Source organism: Coturnix japonica, chromosome 7 (genome assembly GCF_054131305.1).
Source record: "Coturnix japonica strain WE chromosome 7, WE-NBRP24, whole genome shotgun sequence".
Classification (NCBI taxonomy): domain Eukaryota; kingdom Metazoa; phylum Chordata; class Aves; order Galliformes; family Phasianidae; genus Coturnix; species Coturnix japonica.
In genome coordinates, this window is record NC_140669.1 from 19,722,563 (window position 1) to 19,742,781 (window position 20,219).

General features: G+C 38.4%; 1 protein-coding gene across 3 annotated transcripts; it reads left to right on the plus strand.

Moving 5' to 3' along the window:
* Positions 1 to 365: 365 nt before the first annotated feature.
* Positions 366 to 10,893, plus strand: RBM45 (RNA binding motif protein 45). 3 transcript variants are annotated; one of them, XM_015868350.3, is made up of 10 exons: positions 366 to 747; positions 1,335 to 1,457; positions 1,599 to 1,725; positions 2,947 to 3,057; positions 3,399 to 3,578; positions 4,202 to 4,331; positions 5,472 to 5,568; positions 5,931 to 6,097; positions 6,882 to 7,079; positions 9,985 to 10,893. In XM_015868350.3, the coding sequence occupies exons 1-9, from the start codon at positions 388 to 390 to the stop codon at positions 7,072 to 7,074; spliced, it is 1,488 nt and encodes a 495-aa protein (XP_015723836.2). In that variant the 5' UTR covers positions 366 to 387; the 3' UTR covers positions 7,075 to 7,079; positions 9,985 to 10,893. The 3 variants fall into 3 exon arrangements, with proteins under 3 accessions (XP_015723836.2, XP_015723837.2, XP_085408766.1); XM_015868351.3 differs by having other exon boundaries at positions 5,934 to 6,097; XM_085552640.1 differs by having other exon boundaries at positions 6,882 to 7,076; positions 9,983 to 10,174.
* The last annotated feature ends 9,326 nt before the right edge of the window (positions 10,894 to 20,219 follow it).

Here is a 20,219-nt window from a genome sequence, read left to right on the forward strand (position 1 = left end):
GCACCTCGTGTCACGTTGCTTCACCTTTCTTCTTCTTTGCCTCTGAGTAGGGAAATCCTGCACTTGTCCTGTTCTGCAGCCAAATAAAACCCCAAAGATTTGGTCCTGTCTCGTGCTTTCCACCTTTTTCAACTGTGTGGCACTGAGGACATCTCTGAATAAAGATCTTCTTGCCTTTTTCAACATCACCCATTTTGCACTACGTAAAAGAAAAATAACAATAATGGAATGATATTATAGACAAGTCACGGAGAGATCTCCTCGCCTTTTCTCTGATTGGATTTTAGCAGACCCGAGGGGCGGGATTAATCCCTCCGCCCTCCTATCCAGCAGGCGGTGCGGCTCTGCGCGCTGTCCCAGCCGTCCACGTAGGGAAGTGGTGCGGCCATGTTGTCTCCCCGGCGGAAGGAGCCGAGCGGCGGCTGTTCGCCCAGCCCCGAGCAGAACCAGCGCTCCTCTACGGCCGCCATGGAGGAGAGCAGCGGGATCCGGCTGCCGGCCGAGTGCCTGGACGAGCCGCCCAACAGCCGCGTTTTCGTGGTGCTGGGTAAGGACGCGGGCGAGGCGCTGATTCGGGAGCGTTTCGCCCCGTTCGGGGACATCCAGAACATCTGGCTGCTGCGGGACAAACGCACCAACGAGTCCCGAGGCATCGCCTTCATCAAGTTCGCCCGCAGCTCGCAGGCTTGCCGGGCTATGGAGGAGATGCACGGCCGCAGCCTGGTCCCCGACACCAAACCCATCAAGGTACGGCCGGACTGAGAAGCGCATCCATCGCGGCATGGGGGGAGGGCCGCACCCAAATAGAACTGTCTTTACAAGAGTGCTTTGCATGGGTTTTGTATCTCGTGTACGAGCTTCTTGCATTTTTAAATCTATGGAACTTGATGGTAGGTTTCAACCTCTTGAGTTGTTTTTGTATTCCTCAGGTAACTATAAAGTGTGAATGACTTTGGACGTTGAAAGAAGTTTCTGTGCACCTTACTGTGGGAGAAATGCACTTTTTTTCTTTCTTGTTAATACTGTCCTACCAGGGCTACCCAACTGCATTAGAGCAGATGCCCTCTGTGTCACTGGAACAGGCTTTAATATTCCTCGCCATGCTGCATTATCCTTATGGGGTCTTGTGCTGCCTTCTGTCCTGCTTCAGAAACCACTTTGAGTGTACTGTACTTACAGGTCTTCTGTTGCAGTTGCATCTGTGACATGTTATTTTACTTACTAGGAAAACTATATAATGTGGATGAGGAATACAAAGATTTGCTTAAAAAACTAACTTGGCATGTGGCTAGGACTCTTCTTCCAGTAATTAATGCTTATGTAATTTTTGTTAGGTATTTATTGCACAGTCAAGAGCTTCTGGAAGCCACCGAGATGTTGAAGATGAGGAGCTTACACGAATCTTTGTTATGATACCAAAGACCTATACAGAGGAAGACCTGAGAGAGAAGTTTAAGGTGCTGATTCACTGTTTGCTAAGGATTTTAAATTAGCTTTTTTTTTTTCCTTCTTTTTTTTTTTTTTCAAAAGAGCTTAAATCATAGAACTTTAATGTCTTTTAAAATATTGTGAATTAATACATTTCTTAATCGTTCTAGATGTATGGAGACATTGAGTATTGCAGCATCATTAAAAACAAGACTACTGGAGAAAGCAAAGGTTTGGGCTACGTGAGGTACTTGAAACCATCGCAAGCTGCCCGAGCAATTGAGGAGTGTGATCGAAGTAAGAATCTCAATGAACTCATTAATATTTTTCATGATAAATGTGTGCCATCATACCTTTAATTTTTATTTTTGTTTGCATGTAAATTATTTATGGTGTAAACACGTCTTGAGACAAAAGTTGTGTTGCAAATAAAAGGGGTATTCCTAATATTCACCCAATAATGTTCTTGTATCACCAGCCTGTGGAAGGAAGATCAGTGAAAAGAGTGTAGAAGCTGATAGTGTTTGTCTTAAATTAGGTGGTATTCTCATTTGGACTTCATACGCAGGACATCATCATTTTTAAGAATATATGGGAATATGTTTTTAATCAACTATATACTATATATGTAATAATGCATTTGATAATCCATAAGGATTCTGTTAGGTTTACATTTAACCTAAATTTGTTCATTTGCTCTTAGGTAATTTAAGTGTTTTTCCCTCCCCCTCCTCCCCTCTTCCATTTAATATCAGGATGAATGTATTGTAGAAACTAAGTCTTTGTCCACTTCATGATCAACCATTTGCCATGTATGCCCCGGTACCAAATAGTTGTTAAGGAATTGGAATATGTCCATTCTCTAATGGCTGGTAAAGTGCATGACCTATGAGGAGAGGGCTCAGGGACTGGGCCTGCTCAGCCAGTAGGAGAGGCTTATGGAGAAACCTGTCAGCAGTTTTCCAGTCCAACCTCCTTCACTTACTCAATATTAAACACTTTGGCATGTAGATTTAGGTTTCTTGTCACCGTTTTATTCTTTTTGTTGTGTGGGTTTTTTTTCCTCATTTTTGTTTAAGTAATATGCTTGATGTATCATAAGGAGTTCTGAACAATTGTTATCCCTATGCAAGAATACTCACAAAAATGAGTGATATTTATTAGTAGTTAAATTTTATTTCCTTTCTGATTTGAGTTTGAAATGAAATGGATTAGGTGGCCTAAGAGTTAATACCTAATCGATTGATAAACAGATCATAGATCAGCACAGAGCATTCACAGGAGAGACTGTTATAATTCTGTGGAAGTTCAGCTGATTCCCTCTGGAGCATCTCCAAGTCCTGCCAAATATGGTTGAGGTTGGAGGGGACTTCTGGAGTTTGTCTTGTCTGGAAGCACAGCCAAATGGCTTTGAATATCAGTTAGGTTATTCACAAGGACATGCTCCGGTCTTTTTAGGTACTGGTGCATGGTCACTCTCGGAGTAAGTAGGCTCACATGTGTGATGGTTTCTTTCAGGCTACCGAGCCATCTTGGCTGAACCGAAAAACAAGTCATCTGAATCTTTTGAACATGAATATTATAGCAATAACATAAGGCAAGAACCAAGAGGAAATGTATTTCCATTTTGTAAGTCACAGTTTGTTTTTTTTTTAACTGAAAATTATTTGCAGTCTAATCACAATCTAAGGGCTGTTTGGAAGAAGGCAGTCTAAAGGAAGCCGAGTTTGAAAGCGGCTGATGGGATGTTTGAATTAGAAATGAGTTGGGCCTTTCTCTCCCATATTCTTATGACATACTTTGGTATAGTTGACTGATTATTTCAAGACCTGCATTCAGGAAATACACGTATCACTTATGGTGTATAATTCGCTTAGATTGCTTCTAAAATTTGAATGAAAACTATATACGAATTGAAGGCATAGTTAATATAATGAGTTTAATTGTTTATTTTTGTGTTGATTCTTGAGGTGCTCAGCCAGAGTTCTGTAGTTTTGAAAAAAATGAGACCAGAATTCAGGAGTCAGTCTCCAAACGTCTGTCGGTGGTATCACGACTTCCTTTTATCCAAGAACAGCTGTTTGCCCTCTTTGATCTGATCCCAGGCCTGGAGTATTGTGATGTTCAGCGTGATCCTCATACTAATAATGGTAAGAAAAACTACAAAAGTGTTCTTTCTTCTATGAAGAGAACTATTTTTTTAAATTAAATTGTACCTCAGTTCATTTGTACTGCAAAATACAGTAGTTACTAGAAATAATTGGCTTTTTTTTGTGTGTCAGTGGTGTGTGTGTAAATGAGTGAGTAAATGGAATGAAATCATTACAAAACGAAACTTCTTTTGTATTGAAAGATTTGTTCTGGTTTCAGTATTCTTATTTTTCTATAGGTGAAAAAAACATTAAGGAGCACTGTGAGGTGCGAAGTGGAAATGATTCAACTACATTGTAACTTTACAGTACTACTGTTGGAATAAGTGTGTTTTAAGATGATCCCTCTGACTGAGGGTTAGGCAAGAAGACATGTCTTATGCTGCTGTGTTATCAGCTTTTCAAATTGATACAAGCACAACTGATTTGTCACTAGTTAATTTCACAGAAGTTTATTTCATAAATATTATTAATGTTGCTAGTAAGGAAAGTACTGAAACTAATGTAAAGAGACCAAGAATTCTGGAGCATCTATGTAGTTTGATCCTACTTCTCTATGTAAGTGTACCTTGTTCTTAAGATTTGCTTGTAAAGCACAGGAACCATGTGTGTTGTATTTGTAGGTTATGCTGTGATTCAGTACAGTACAGCTGCATCAGCTATATATGCCAAGTATAAGCTACATGGGTTTGAGTATCCTCCTGGAAACAGATTAACCGTCATTTTTCTAGAAGATGGGAATGATAGTTCAGAGTAAGTATCAATACATAGAAAATTTGGTAAGTTGTGTTCTGGAGAATGAAACTATTACTGTTTAACAATAAAAAGTAGCAGCAGTGTTACTGAATTAGTTTCACACTTGATGTGGGTTTTTTTTTCTTTATTTTTTTGAAGTTTAGAATGAGTATCTCGAATTTGAAGAAAGATTAACATATATTCCTAAGACATGATAGGAGATTTGGCAAAAATCCTTAAAGTCCCCTGTAATATGGAATTTGTGTCTAATGTGTTTTCGAGGCTTTATATTAAAATCAGATGTTGCTTATTCGATCTACTGGCAGTGTTTGCAATGCTGCAGACAGCCGTGTGAAACGCATGGGCAGAATAAAGCTGAGGATCTGATTCTTCCACTTGTATATGGGTTGCCAGGTTTTACTTCTACCAGCATTCAGATATGGTTTGAAGCTGCAAGTAAACTACATGCTTTCCTGCAGTGAATACTTTAGATTCCCTTAGGGAAGAAATCAAGCTATTTGAGACCTCAAAGCTGTTCTGATGTACAAAAAACCAATACTGTGCAAAACCACGATGGGAAGATTCACTGCAGAAGTGTTATGCCTGATCTAAGCTTAAAAAATAATTTGTTGCAAATATCCTTTTTACAAAGGTTGTCTTTTGTGGCCTTAAAACCTAGGCTGTGAATCTGTGCAAATGTGCAATTGCTATTCTTATCCCCAAGCAGAACAAAGGAAAGAATACTGAAGAATGAGAGTTGGAAATGAAGTTCCTGTGTTAATGTTCTGAATTGAATCCTTGTGCTTTTCTTTCTTTTAAGAAACAAGAGAAACTTCTGTCTCTTTTGCCACCTTGGAGCCTTTCACATGAAGTTAAGGGTTGTGTTGAGTTAGTGCTTCTTTTTTGTTATAATATTGGGAAAAGCCAAGGGAGTTTTGTTGCTCTGAGTATTTTCAGTGAGTTTCAGGTAGGATGTTTGCTTTCAGATTGTGTTTAGAGTGTCATGCAAGCCTCTTCTAATTATGTAGACTCAAGTGAGTTTGATTATTATTATTTTTTAATCTTCCTGTGTGTCTGGGAAGGTTTATATTTTCTTCTTGCTGAAGTTAACTGTAATGTAGTTCTTGCTTTAAAACAGCCTGTTATCGCTTCTTGCAGCCTCATCAGAAAAATGGCAACACAACTGGTAACAGCACATATGACCTCAGTGCTGCGAAATAATAACGCAGTTGTTCAGCAGTATAGGACACCTCCTGTAAGTTCATGTGATGGATGCTGTTGGTAGTTGTTGACTTTGAATTAAGAAACTCCAGATGTGTCAGTAAAGAGCACAGCCTGCTTTCTTTTGTAATAGCTTTAGGTGCTACGTCTTTGAGAAATAACTGGTTGGTGTGGGTGGGTTGTTTTGTGGTTCTCTTTTTCATTCTCTTTGAATGTCTACCTTATTGGAATGTGTTATTCCGTCTAATGAAGTAGGTGAAGTAAACTAAGTAATTAAAATTCAAGTTAACTGTTAGAGGCTGTGTCTGAATAAGCCTGTCTCATCTGAATTAGATGAAATGATACTATTTTTCTCATAAAAATTGACTTATAGTTGAGTTACTTCTCCTGTTTCAGCAGGCATTTGGAGGAACCTCTGGCTCACCGTTACTTCAGCCCCAAACCGATGCTATACTTCCACCACCCAAAAAAAAAGTTCCACCTGACACTTCTGTGAAGGAAAGGCTTTTTGTACTTTTTCATCCTCATCCCTTACCTGTGACTGTATTGGAGGATGTTTTCTGGTAAGGCTTCTTATATTGATAAGTGTTTTCCTGAACTGTGGAATAATGAAAATAAATGCTGGAAATTAAAACAACAACAACAAAAAAAAAACCGAACAACAACAAAAAACCACAACAATTAAAAATAGTAGGAATGAAACAATATGCACTTCTGTTAGAATTCTAAGGTGTACTTTATTTTATGTACTGGATTTTCTAGTCTTGGTACTTACATAACTTGAATATGAATGAAATAGACTTCAAACTTGTTAAGGTACTGTCTAGGAATCTCCTGAGGATTTAGATTTTCTGTGAGGCTTTAGCTTTTGCTTTGTGAGTCATTTCAGCACAACCTTTTTGAAGATGAATCACAGCTGAACAAGTTCATTTAAATGCGATGTGAATGAATTGCCTCAAATGCCTTTGCAATTGTCTGGTGTTTTTCTTTGGGGGGGGGGGGGGGGAAGGTTTTTTTTACTTGTTTAGTATTTACTGTGTGTGACTATTTCATGGAATAGCTTTAGTCATCCTAAAGGGATATGTAATACTTGTGCTTCTATTGCAGTATTCTGTAGAAGACATTTCCTTACAGACCTCTGGGCTTATTTCTATTCTTGTGCAGAATTCTAGAATAGGGAATGAAAACTAGGACTTTTCAAGCAGGATAACACAAGATATTAAGGTGTATGTGTGAGAACATAGAATTTGCAGCTACTGAATTTTGTTGAGCTGGGATTAGATGATAAGTGTCAGTGCTGCAGCAAAACCTGTCAACTCTCTCCTTTGTTGCTGTTATTTTTTTCAGTCGTTTTGGAAATTTAATAAAAGTTTACCTTGTGGCTGGAAAAAATGTGGCCTATGCAAAATTTGCAGACAGAGCAAGTGCCAGTGAAGCCATAACTGCGTTACACGGCAAGATTGTGAATGGTGTCAGACTTAAAGTAAGGTTGGCAGACTCCCCCACAGAGGAATCTAACAAACGTCAGAGAACCTACTAAGTAAGGTGAGTACCCAGGTGGAGTGGTTGCTTAAGCTGAAGTTCAGCTATTTGAAATAGTTGGAAGCAAAGCGTTTTGAAATTTTGTTGATAGCTAGAAATAAATTTAACTTAATTGGGGGGGGGGTTATATGGTTTGTGTGTGTGTATAATGTATGGGTGTGTATATGCTTATACATGCACTTTTATTTTAGCAAAGAAGTCTTTATTTTTTTAATGTTTCTACAAATATGAAATGATTAACAACAGTCTGGATGTTCATTGAAACATTCACTTTATGTACATAAAAGTATCAGGTCTAACTGAAAGAGTATTGGAAAAATAAATGTTGTAAATGAGACCAGCTTGTGTGTGTCTTCCTTTCATTACATACACGTGCCTTGTGCGTGATGTTTGATAAAAATGCAGTTTAGCCCTGGAAAGGACAGATGAAGGAAGGGGTGTAAATGTCACAAAGCAAGACCAAAAAGGCAAGGCTTCAGTAATTTGGGTAATCTGGACTCTCAAATATCAGATGCAGCTGGAATGTGTGGTGGTGGAGGTGTATATTTAAAATACGAAGTTTAAATATTTTAGTTAATTATATGGCCAATAAACAGTGTCAGAGCTCATATATGGAGGTTTGCAGACTTTAGAAACCAAAACTCACTTGTTCTTAGGAAATGTTGGTTTGATTCAAATGTAAATATTACTTTAATACCCATTATGGGTATGGTTATGAATCATTTCAGTAGCTGGTTTTCTACTGTTGGGGAGAAAACAAAAGAAATCCAGTTGTTTCTTTTTCTTCCTTCCCTTTCTCATTCTAAAAACATCACTTGAAATCCTAACTCTCTTCACATTGGTGTCTTACTTAGTGTCACACCTTGTCACTGCAATGTGTAGGTGTGTTCTGTGACCTGGGAGCTACAAAGGCCAGAAAAAGATTTCACCTGTATGGTTCTCCCTCTTTTCCTAGGGAGTCCCATGTTTCTCTTTTGATAAGTGTCGGTTTTTAAAGGTCTTAATACTCTTCATGTACAACTTAAAAAGAAACAAAACCAAATATGTCTGCATGGAATTGGAGCTAAAACTCTTCTGAAGCTTAAAAATTGGCAGGTCCAGTGAATGTAACTCATACCTATGTTTTTATCTTTATTCACTAAGTTCTTCTTTCTTAAATGTGATTATTATTATTTTTTTCTTTAAACTTCTAGTAATAAAGGACCAAACCTTTCTGTCACTACAGGGGAAGCTATGATTTGAAGTGCAATGTCGTAACAATTCTTTTTTGACTTGAGGAAAATTACTTTATAGAATGGAAGAGTAGTTATGATAAACATCCAAAGTTAGTAGTAAACCTCAGAAAATGTTAATTCCTCTAAAAAAAAAAAAATAATTGCAGGCTGCAGTTGTTTCCTCAGTGAAGATGATAGATACTGTCTGTTACTTGTAAGATTTGCTTTCTGTAAAGTAGTGTGTGAATGTGATTTTAGTGTTTTCAGGTTAACTGCTTACTATGCAAAGAAGTTAAGAGTTGGGAATTCTTGGGTTTAGTGAGAAATTTCTGGATGTAGGAGGAGGGAATGTTCGTGTTTGAGAAAGTATTGCTGTTTGTGTTGTAAAGATTATCTGACTGAATGATAAGAAGACAGACCAAATAATTATTTATAGTCTAAAATCTCAGTTTAGAAGGATTGAGTCTGAAGACATGGATCAGTCTTAATCTATGAATACGCTCAAGTAAGCAAAGAGAAGTGTGTTTTTTAATTACTTTTTTATTTTGGTGGGAATATATAGGATCCTGTGGCAGGAAGCTGATGCCAGATGTATTCACCTGATGTAGGGAGCCTGCTTTTGCAGGGGGGTTGGACTTGATGATCTTTGGAGGTCCCTTCCAACCCTTATGACTCTGTGATTCTGTTTTCACAAAGTAGAAATAAAGACCTGGCTCTTTTTAATGGTGACTGTCTGTCAGATGACTATATGGGGAAAAATCATGCATTTTGCGAAGCACGGAGGATTGTGTCTTGATTCCAGTCTAACACTATTTATTTTTGTGGTTTGGAGTGTTAAAAATCTGAAACTGAATGCGTGATGGTGCTTTCTGCTTTAAAATGTCAATGAACTTGGTGTTTTATACTGTACTGCAATACAAAGAATGGATGAGAGTCTGTCATAGATGTCACAGACAAAAAGTGAGTACAGGGTGGAAAGCTTTGGTTATTACTCCAAAACAGTGGACTTTCACTGGCTGTAGAAGCTACTCTGTCCACTGTATTAATAGTGGGTGGGGTATCAAATTAATAGCTCTACTCTCCTGTTTTTTCTTAGGGTAGTTTTTTTTTAATTACTGAAACTAAATTGTCATCTTACCCTCTAATTTTCCTAATGCTGCTAACATAAAAAGCATAACAACGATTCTGCAGGTTTGCAAATTCAGTAAGGGTTTGGTTATTGGTGAAGGTTACTGAGATAAGCGAAAGGAGTACTTGGCAGCCTTCTTACTGTTACAGAAAATGAATTCAGAAGATGCCTCTTATCACAAATCCCTGAATTGACTTGCATTTGTTTTTATTTCTTAAATCTTTCTCAAAAAAACTCTTCAAATTTAATGTTCGCATGATGATTTGCTGCTGTGCAAAAATATTTTAAAATAGGAATTATATGAAAGTTGAGAGATACACCAAAATAATAATTTTTCAAGTACTATTTATCAGCTGTGTACTGTAGAAAAATTGCTGACTTTCATGCAATGTTCAGAATGAGACTTTTTCTTAAGGAAAAAAAAAACAACAACAAAAGGACAAATGTGTGATGCTTAATGTTATTCTTCTGAATGTGTTAAGAGCCCTTATCACTTACGCTGTTGTAAAGCCAATAGGTATGTTGCTTTTTGATACTGTTTTTGTACTTGTGTTTTTTTCTGCAGAACTAAATAGTGACATGACCCTCGACTGACTGACTGACTGAAACGTGACTAGACATGGTTCCTGGGGACAGTGACATCCTTTTTTCCTTTTTTTTTTTTCCCTTTCCTTTTGCATTGTTGCTCTGTTGATGTCGTGCTTTCTGTTTTTAAGAAGTGTGAACATGCAGTTATAAAAGAATCCAGCAGTTTTGAAGTTGTATACCGACGATTGTTCATGTAGAATCCTGTTTTCTTGTATTCCAGAAATAAATCTCGTGCTAAACTAAGCTCCACAAACATGGAAAATGCAGTGATGAGAGTCAGGTTTTTGTGGCTTGACCTGGTTAATTGATAGTGAATCAAATTGTAACTATGCTATTCTGAAGGCACTTCCAGTGACCAGAATGCATTGAAGTAAAGCAGTAAATTGAAAGAAAGCGAAAGAACTATTTCGAAAACTACTAGCATATTTGAGAGTATTAAGTCAGATTTGATAGAAAAGCCATACTCATGAAAGTGATTCAAGTACACTCTTGAATATTTCACTGACTTGAGCCAAAAGTATTCATTATGCTTTATGTGCTATTTAGCGTAAAGGGCATTTGACTGTGGGTCAAGCTATCAAAGCTGCTTGCATTTATCATTTTCTTGAGGTTCTATCATTGTAACTACAGAAAAATGGAGTCTGGGAGTTTTCTTTCCCAGTTTTTCTTAAGAAGCTTTCAATGAGTACATTGTTGAAGAACTGGTTAATTGAACAACAGTTTAGTATTTCAGCAAGATGAAGATAATTTGAGCACTGCTAAAGAGTAAACGAAGATAATTTGAATAAGTATTTGCAAAGATGATTGTCAAATACAAATACTTCCTGAATGTTATTTGTTGAATTGAAAAATGTTGGTTATTAAATGTTCACAGATAAAACTGAAATTCTAACTGCATGCACACTGCTGTACAACCACGCTTTTTATACCTGGCTTCCAACTCCTCCAGTGCTGATCCCTTGATCCTCAAGTGGGGATAAATAGCTGAGCATCCACAACTTCCTCTGTCTTTGAGCACTCTCAGAAAGATGTCCTTCCAAAAAGTCACCACCCCACAGGTAGGTGAGAATGTAGTTCCATGACTGATGTTCCTGGGATGAATTTGGCATTTGTTTCCATGTAGCTCTCTGAGCTTTAGTATCATTTTACCCTTTATGGACTCCTTGCTGCCTTCTCAGTCCCCCTTATTCTTTCCAAGACAAGAATAGTTGTTGACAAGAAACTTTTCCAGTCTTCTATGTGGTGCTCCAGGCCCCTGACCCTCCCAATTCAAATAGCCAGTGTGCAGAAGCATGCTGTCTTTTAAGTGATATTTTTGTGTCTTAAGTTATGCTTCTACCTGTGGTAGATAGCCTCCTTTTCTTGTTTCCTTTGTTCTTCAAAGAGCAGGAGGAATTAAGGTGTTGGTAAATATCTCCAACTGAGCTGAGGACTAAATCCTTTTTAAATCTTTCTCTGCTGTTTTACAGTATTAAAAGGCATATACCCATAAAAATTCTTTCCAGGCAGGAGGTTGCTTGAAGGGGAACACAAGGGTGTGAGATGCAGAAGAGTTTGATACGGTATTTTTAACTGGAAAAATGTGCTTACTGAAAACATACAACTTCATCATTTGCTGTTTCACAGTCAGCGGTCTTGAAATACTGCTGTAACAATAATGACCAGGTCCTCTTGATTAGCCTTCTAGTAGAGTAATGTGAGCAGACCTACTGTAGGATTAATGCAATTCATACTTAGACAGTACAAAACAGTTTCTATGTTGTGCTATTTTCAAGTGTTGGGCGAGTTGTTTTCTTATGCAAGATGCAGGCATGTCAAACCTTTTCTTTTTAAAACATGTGTTAAGAGTACCAATATTTTTACCTTAGGGATGGTAGGTAAGAATGAGAGCTGTTGTTGCAATTGCTTCAGCTACCATTTTGCTGGGGTTCCTTTGGAAAACTCCTGCATTTTTGTTTCTTTTTCCTTTTCCTTCCATTTGAGTAGATGTGGAGCTTTCTTGGGTTTCCTCAGGGGAGAAGTGCTGACCAGGATGCTATACGTCTAAAACTCTGGAATTGTCGAGCAGTATCTTTACAGACTTAACTATGCTGTGTGTGTGAATGCAGTAAGGTCAGTATTTTTGGAGAGCATCAGTTCTGCTGTGCAGATATGACAGTCATTCTGTCCTGTTGATACAGCAGCTCTGGCATGCTACTGAATGCGTGTCATGCAGTGCATCTTTGCATCAGGAATAAGCAAGTGGTGATGTTCTGTGCCAGTGTAGAAATCTTTGCAGTACATGTGCAGAAGGTCCAGTGGCTTATTTTTTGCTTTTATTTTATTTTTTTACAAACTTGAACTAACTATTTGTGCTGCTACACAGGCACTGAAACTGAACTTTTTGCTTCACAAGACTTTTGCTCTTTTCTGCTACCCAAATAGAAAGCTTGGATGTAAATTGCAGGAATGTGTTTTTCTTTGCTCAGTGCAGCTGATTAGGAACTAAGTAGTGTTTGAGAGGATGTTTTAAAACACAGCATAGTGATGTGCATGTAATGTAGGTGCATGCATAATGTTGAAGTAGTGGGAACCTCAGCCAGCACTTTGGGTTGGATATGGTATTCATTATTCCCTGTTTCAACTGTTTTGTAGCACTGCCACTAAGTAGCTGTCACGTTGCTTTTCCAGGTCTTTTCATCAGAAAATGATAATTCTGTCTGCTGAGAGCGTAAGCTTTAGGTACTGGAAAAAGAAACTGTATAATCTATATTGCTTTTGCTGGTGGTTATTGAATTGGCAAGAACTGCATAATTTTGGGGGGGCTCTTTTGCAGTAATAGCACAGTAATGGTGGTAAGTAAAATTTTTCATGCTTATCTGTAAATGACTTGGATTTCAGCAGTGTTCACCAGCTGTAGTTTCTGCCAGCATTTAACAGGGCTTTTGGTCCTTCAGCAATTACACTCAATGATATCCACTGGAAATTTTGTCCATTTGCTGAATCTTACCTGCATGGTCTGCAGGAGTGCCTTTTGCTTGTAACTGTAGAAAGATACTAATTTATGTTGCCACGATGTCTACATTAAAGTATATCTGATCGTTAATTGAAACAAAGCTGTTCTCAAGAGAGCTGTTTTGACAGTCTGACTGCAATTAGTTTCCTCCACTGGGTCTTCTGCCTGAGACCTTTTCCTTTGGTGGTAGCGAGGTTCTACTCGAGTACCTAAAATGGGAGCAGAGCCCAGGCTTGCAATGCAAAGTGGAATTGGCTTTCCCTTGCTTGCTCCCTCTTTTCCTGTTAATGGTTCATTTTCTGACCCAGGGTATTCAGTCACATTATTTCTGCTCTGTCTGCAGAGAATACTATCAGATGTCTGCAGTGCTAGATTACTATCTTGGTATGTGAGAGACAAAAGGAAAAATAATAACTGTGGAAGTGGGAGCAGCTAAAGGTGGAAAAAGCATGTGGCTGTGTCCAGTTTAAGAGAGCACTGCATGTTCTTTGCATACCACTTCTCTGCACTTTATTTGTTAAATGCTTTGTCTGAGACCCTGCCGTAGTTCTTCATGGAATGTCACATTTCAGTTGCAGTTATATTGATAAAATGCCTGCAAAACAAACTGAAGAAGAAATTATAAGTAAATGGAAGGCTAACTATAATAAGTTCACTGATTGGTATAGCAAAGGCACAGTCTACTGCCTTGCTAGGTAATTCCCACCCCTTTTCCAGCAGAGGTCACTGGTCTCCTGGATGTACCTACGTACATAGGATGCAACTTAAAACTGATGCTACTATTGAAATTCTCAAACTCCCTTCTAAGATAATCAACTAAAATGTAGTATTTTGTGAAGAAAGGGCCTGTATTGTTTTCACAGGTTGAAATACCCTCAGATGATTCTCAATTTGCAACACGATTCAAAACCCTGTTTGGCATTCTAATTGAGAAGGCAGAATCCTAGTTCAGCTTCTTCCTGTGAATTACTTTTTAAACCATTTTTCTTCACAGCTGCTTATTTTTGAAATACAAATAATCTATTTTTACTTGTGTGAGTTTCATGTGTGTATTGGACTGTTTTAACTTGCTGTTTCATACATAGGCTTGTTGTACTTTCGCATAATTAGCCTAATAGTTTTAAAACTATTGTTGAAGTAGGAAAAAATACTAGTAAACACCCAAGAACAATGTATATAGAACACTTCTTTCTCTCATTTCTGAACGTTTCTTAGTATAAATTTCTTAGTAATAGATTGAAGGAGGGAATGAGGCAACAAAATAGAAAACAGTCTTAATTAAAGAGATAAAGCATGGGGTGATTGCCTTCATTTCTCTTTGCAAAAAACAGGTGAGTACAAAAAACAAATACTAAGATGGAAAGAACTGTGGTGATAAGGAAGCCAGCTGCTCCCTGATGTTGAGTACAGGGATTTTGAGCCATTTGGATGGGAAACTTCATGAATGAACAACGGAACCTTACAGGTTTCTCTGTAGTATGTTCAGTGTTGTTTTATTCTTTCTCTTAAAATATACAGTGTGACAGCTGCACTCACTGTATGGCGTGCCACTTGCTTCTCATAAGCACATACTTAATATTACTACACCAGGATTGTATTTAAAGCCATGTCTGTAATTCAAAAATGTGTGCTTTCTGTTAAGCAATTGTGTCTTGGGTAACTTTGTTCCTCAGCTGTGTGGTGCTTCTGTTGCTTCTTCTGGCACTGGCAGCCCAGCCCGTGGCTGTAGCTGCCTTGAGCTCGTTGAACAACTTATAGCACAAATTTGCATCAAGCACCTTATCCGCAGTTTGTGCTTTTGGCAGGAGCAAACACAGCAAATTCAGCTTGACTTATAGAGAGGATCAGGCCTCCTAGGACAAGCCTGGTGCTTCTCTGAGCTTCAAAGCTAAAGGTGCCTGCAGACAGCTCTAGCAGCTGAAGCCATAGAGGATGAAATGAGGCAGCTCTGTGTTGGTGATTGCAAGGTAAGAGTGCTTTGTGTAACACAGAGCATTGCTCAGCTGTGCTCTCTGCAGGTTAAAAATACAGAAGCTGTGAGGAGCAGCTGCTTGGAGTGGTGGCGGCTTTCATGGCCTTGGTGCCTTATAAACACCATAAATCACGGCTTTAAAATAACTCTTCAGTACTGTACAATCTATGCATCACACAGCCACACCACCTATGCATGGTACTTTTGGATTACTTTTGAATGGAAACAGCTATATGAAGGAAAATGGTCATATGCAATTTATTTGTATCAGTGTGGACCAGAGAATTTCTCTTAATTGTTTCATGTAGTGTGGAAGCTGGTGCTTTACACTGATGGTGGAGATGGAGAAAGAAGTAAACCAAACCTGAAATGCCGTAAATTAATACAGAGCATTAAGAATCTACCTGGCATAGCATAGATTGCATTTTTGCTACCATGGGGTTGTCAGATTCTGCTAAATATTGCTTCTACACATGGGGACTTTGTATGATTGCTGTATCACTGAGGGGAAATAACATTAATGGAAGTAATTTGATGAATGTTTTAAAGGAATTGAAGATTTTAGACCCACTCTGGCTAGCTATTATAAGATGATTTAAAGAAAATGAAAAAATTCTGTTAAATTTGAGCTTAAAAGCCCAAATTGTGGACAGCTTAATTGTTTTCTGCCTGCTACTTCAATAAATTACATAGTGTGTAATGAAGGTAACCTATGAAAAACACCCTACAGTGCATTTCTTATTTTTTAAATGGTAAAATTGGAGATTTGAATACTAGCTTCTATAGGGCCACATTACTGTGAATAAAGGGGAACTGCTTTATTCTTGCATATATAACAAGGCTTTTAGCCCAAGGTACAAATCCAGAACAAAACGTGGTTATGGATGGGATTTTCTGAGTAGCTTGTCAGTCAAAATTGGGTGGAAAAGAGGTTGGAAGTACTTGAGCTGACATCCATTGTGGGTGATGTGGGTGACACAGTGCTGAAGTACCGCTATTTAGTACTTAATCAGGATATAGACTGTGGGTAGCCACGCTAATTGGATTATAGATGATTGCCATATCAATTGAATGTTTGTGACTGTTGACTATGTTTTGATTTGGCTCTTGCTAATTGTTGGCATAATTGCCCCACCACTTCTTAACATCTCTGAAACATTAAGCAGAGGATGCAAGAACATACTGGCATACAAACCCAGTGTGGCACCCTGACATCTTATAACAAAAGGTGAATAAATCCGTATGTATGATCTCCAAGTCAGATTCAGCCAGCAGAAAATTTATTAGACATGGACAGGAATTAAAAAACAAAACATGTTAATGGGGAAACTTGGAACAGGGAATGAGCTAATGATTGCTTTTATAGGTGGCTTATTCTGTACTTAGGTAAATTGTTCTGCAATAAAGTAAGAGATAAATAGTAAGGCTATTGTTATCTCTTTTAGTGTCATCACCAGACTACTCACTACTTCTTTTACTTCAGTTTATTCTTGAAAATCTGCAGACTTGAGCTTGGGCAGAAATCCATGAGTTTCACTTAGCAATTGACTTGCTAGCTCCAGTGAGGCATAATGACCCCCAGGCTTCTTGGGAGAAGCACACCAGGAAAGGCAAAAAGCATTTACATACTGCAGCAATTTCAATAGACCTTAGAGCAGGTTCTCAGCTCTCTTGACGTTCTCAGAAAGGTGGTCTAGGAATTGGTGAGCATTCAGCAGAAGACAGGAAGTAGATGGAGGTGAAACTTGGAGGCAGTGCTTTAAGCTGTGATGCCACTAAACTGCTGCAAGTGATAACTTTCCCGGGAGATCGCTTTGGGATGAATGGTCTCTTGCTGATTTGCGGACTTGCTTTGCTGTTCTTTTGTAGCAATTTTAATGAGTCTTTAAAACGAACCTAAACAATATAAGGTTCAGAATACCTGCACTTTGTCTGCTGACAAATGGGAGGTAGTATCACCCATAGGGAAGTATTCAACTATAGTATGCAGTAGTGCAGGAGCAACACTTTGTTAATATGGAACATCTGCAGGGCCTTGCTAAGACTGAGGGTTAACTGCTGACCTGATCTGCTCCGTAATTAGAGAAAGTGTTTACAAATCTTGACCATGAGGGTAAAGAAGATATCCTGGGCGCTCTTCCAACCAATCTGACAGACTGACCAAACTACTAATGAGTAACATTATTGGTTGTTACTTTAAGAAATGCAGCACAGTGTTAACAGAGCATATTTAGTCACTTGGACATAAAGACTCTTTTTTGGAAATACAAATATATACTGGAAGTATTTTCTGAGAGTGAAACGATAAGCGACTTAACAAACAGAACAGCAGGAAACCTGAAAGTTATTTTAAGTATCAGATCTCTGATTGTCCTCATCCCGGGTACGCTAAATCCCCCTTCTAGCATGTCTGTTCCATATAAGGACAACAGGAGTGGAGTGGTTATATTTAATCAGTGAAATAAAATCAAAGGCGATGGCATATGAAAGCCTGGATGCTGTCTTGAACCATGGACTTTTTTCAACTTTTAATTGTGTCCACAAGCTTCTAAAAGCACATACATGTCTTAGAAGTGTTTCTTACCATTTTACAATTAAAAGTTGTATCAATTGGATATATTAAAAATATTCCTCATATCTTCTGCTGTTAATACAATTTCAGTTGTACTACATAGTACCTACTTAATTTTATTTGTGTGTATATATAGAAAGCATCAAAAATCTTCACTTTTTTATTTATTTATTTATTTATTTTAAACCAGTTCCAGTCTAAACAGTAAAAGAAACCATATAAATTCTGCTGAATGTGAGGCTTTGGCATTACTATCCATTGCTGAAATAAGGTTTGAAGCAAGCTCTTTTCTGAGTGGAGATAAGTAACTGTACAGAGTATCAACCATACAGATTTTGTTTATATGAGATGTAACCACTCCGGCTGATTTATCATATGTTTGTCTTCAAGGATTGTTGGAGCTCTGCCAAACTTCATTTCAGTTTTGCTTGTCAGATTTCCAGTTTCTTGTATTTAATAAGGACATCTCTAACATGGTTCTTAGAAACTGGTTGTCTATGCAGGACTTTTATCTGCTGTTAGTTTTTAAAGCATCTCTGTGTGTTTCTGCTTTACTTTCCTACTTCTTAAACAAGACGAAATTACTAATCCCTTTCTCCTCTATAATGACCAAGGAATTTTATTGTCATGATCTGTGGAAGTGGAAAGTATTTTCAATGTGTTCTATGCGTGTCTGCTGTTATTACACTTCAGGATTTCTTTCCCCATTCTTGTGTAAAGGGGTGCAAAAAGTAGCGCTGATGTGGAAAGGCTGATGCAAATGGATCGTCACTGCTGAATAGGGCTAATCGCTAGGGAACCACTGGAAAAGCATTCTCTTCGGGGACATGGAAGAACACTCGAACGGGAAGATAAGGGACTACTCTGATCTTTCTCCCAGGACATAAAGGCAGATGTATGTTTCCATACCTAGAAGGCTGTTTGTCCTCTCTTTCTCACACATAATTGAGCAGGAAGAAAAGAATTAACCATCTCATGCTCAGGGGAGCATTGGAATAAGGTATGTGAAGAGTGTCCCTTCTTAAAGCTCTAGCAAGCAATAGGCAGGCACTGAAAATGCAATTACTCTGCTTAATAGTTCAAGCTCTTGTTCATTCCTTCATGTAATCCCTATTTAAAAACATCTGTGCCTTCAGATCCATAGTGCTGTGTCACAGCAAGCCAGGCAATTTAATAATACTTTGTACAGCAAAGTTCTTTGCAGCCGTTGTCTTAAACCTGCTGCCTGATCATTAGCCGTGTCTCCCTCAGGTCCTGTAAAATGAAAAATGGCACGTACTTGTTTCCTCTCAGGTTTCTACATCCCATTCATGACTGTATGGATCTGAAGGTAATCCCTCCTCTGTTTCACAGTTGCTGTTCTCCTCACATGCGTGGAATTCCATACCCACGACTATTCTTTAGCCATGTACACTTTCTTGTTCTCTATTTCCATATGAAGGAGACAGAACTATAGACACTACTGAGGTACACAAGAGATTTACACAGCAATGTAATGAGCTATTCCACTTTGTTCTCAATTGCTTTTGGAGTAATTCCTAACATTATTTGCCTTCTCATCTAAGGCTGAGCAGCAAGCTAATGTTTGCAGAAAGCTGTTCACAACAGCTCCCATTGATGAAGGTTAATTTAGAGGCCATTATTATGCATTGTTTAGTAAGGGTTGTTTTCATTGCTATTTACTTTAGTTTGCAGTTACGGCCATAGAATTTTCTTCTGCTGTCTCTCTGCCCGTTTGCTCACTATTGTGAGGTCCTTCTACAGCTGCTCACGTCTTCGCTTTGGATCTTACAATGGGTAATTTTGTATCACTGGGAAAATTCAGAGGTTCTTGTTCCTTGCAGAAGGCATTTTAAGCTATTCAGGTGCAACGCTTTTCAGTAAGAAGTATTCTAAATAATTCAGTCCAAAGGGGGGCTCGAAGATGGTCAGTGATGTGTTTGGTAGACAGAATATGGGAAAGAAACTGGATGTTCATCTAGTTTGGTACTCAGAATGGAGGATAGTGGTGTCCCAAATGCATGTAGCAATGCTAACACAAGGAGCAGTGGAGAAACAACACTACTGCTACCACAGGAGAAAATACCTTTGCTTAGAAAACTGTATTACAGCCTTCTGTTAGAAGGTATGCTTCAGATAATTACGGAAGATTAAGAATTATCATTTGAATGAAGTACTTGATCTGCTTTTCTACTGTGTTACTTTCTGTTTGGTTTAAGTATTGGCAAGTTAGGGGAAAAAAACAGAACTCTGTAGGATACCTGCTTAGGAGTTTAACGTTGAGATCATTAGAGAACGCAAAAGTTGTTTGAAACATGGCAGCTAATTACGAAATATGCATTTCTGTCCCTGGTTTTCAGGTTAGTAATGGTGAGAGCCCACTTAACTGAAATTAGTAGGGGTGGCATTGAATGCTGTGTCCAGAGGAGCTGCTGTGGCTGTTCCAGCTTCAATGGGAAAAGAGGCAGGACTTTGGGGACTGTCACATGCAATATGGTCCTTTGCTGTACAGCAGTGCTACTGAATCTGAGATCTCTAGTTGGAGAAATGAGGGGAAAGTTAAGGCAGCATCATACAGCCTGTTTACAACATCTTAAGGAATAGTCTAGGCCAGTAATTGTGTTGCTGGATCCTTGTAAGTATTCAACTATTTTTTCTATGGACAATGCCATA

Coding starts and splice junctions, on each gene's coding strand:
- RBM45 (XM_015868350.3), top strand. CDS start 388: ATGTTGTCTCCCCGGCGGAAGGAGCCGAGCGGCGGCTGTTCGCCCAGC. Junction 748..1,334: donor CCGACACCAAACCCATCAAG/GTACGGCCGGAC, acceptor AATTTTTGTTAG/GTATTTATTGCACAGTCAAG. Junction 1,458..1,598: donor ACCTGAGAGAGAAGTTTAAG/GTGCTGATTCAC, acceptor TAATCGTTCTAG/ATGTATGGAGACATTGAGTA.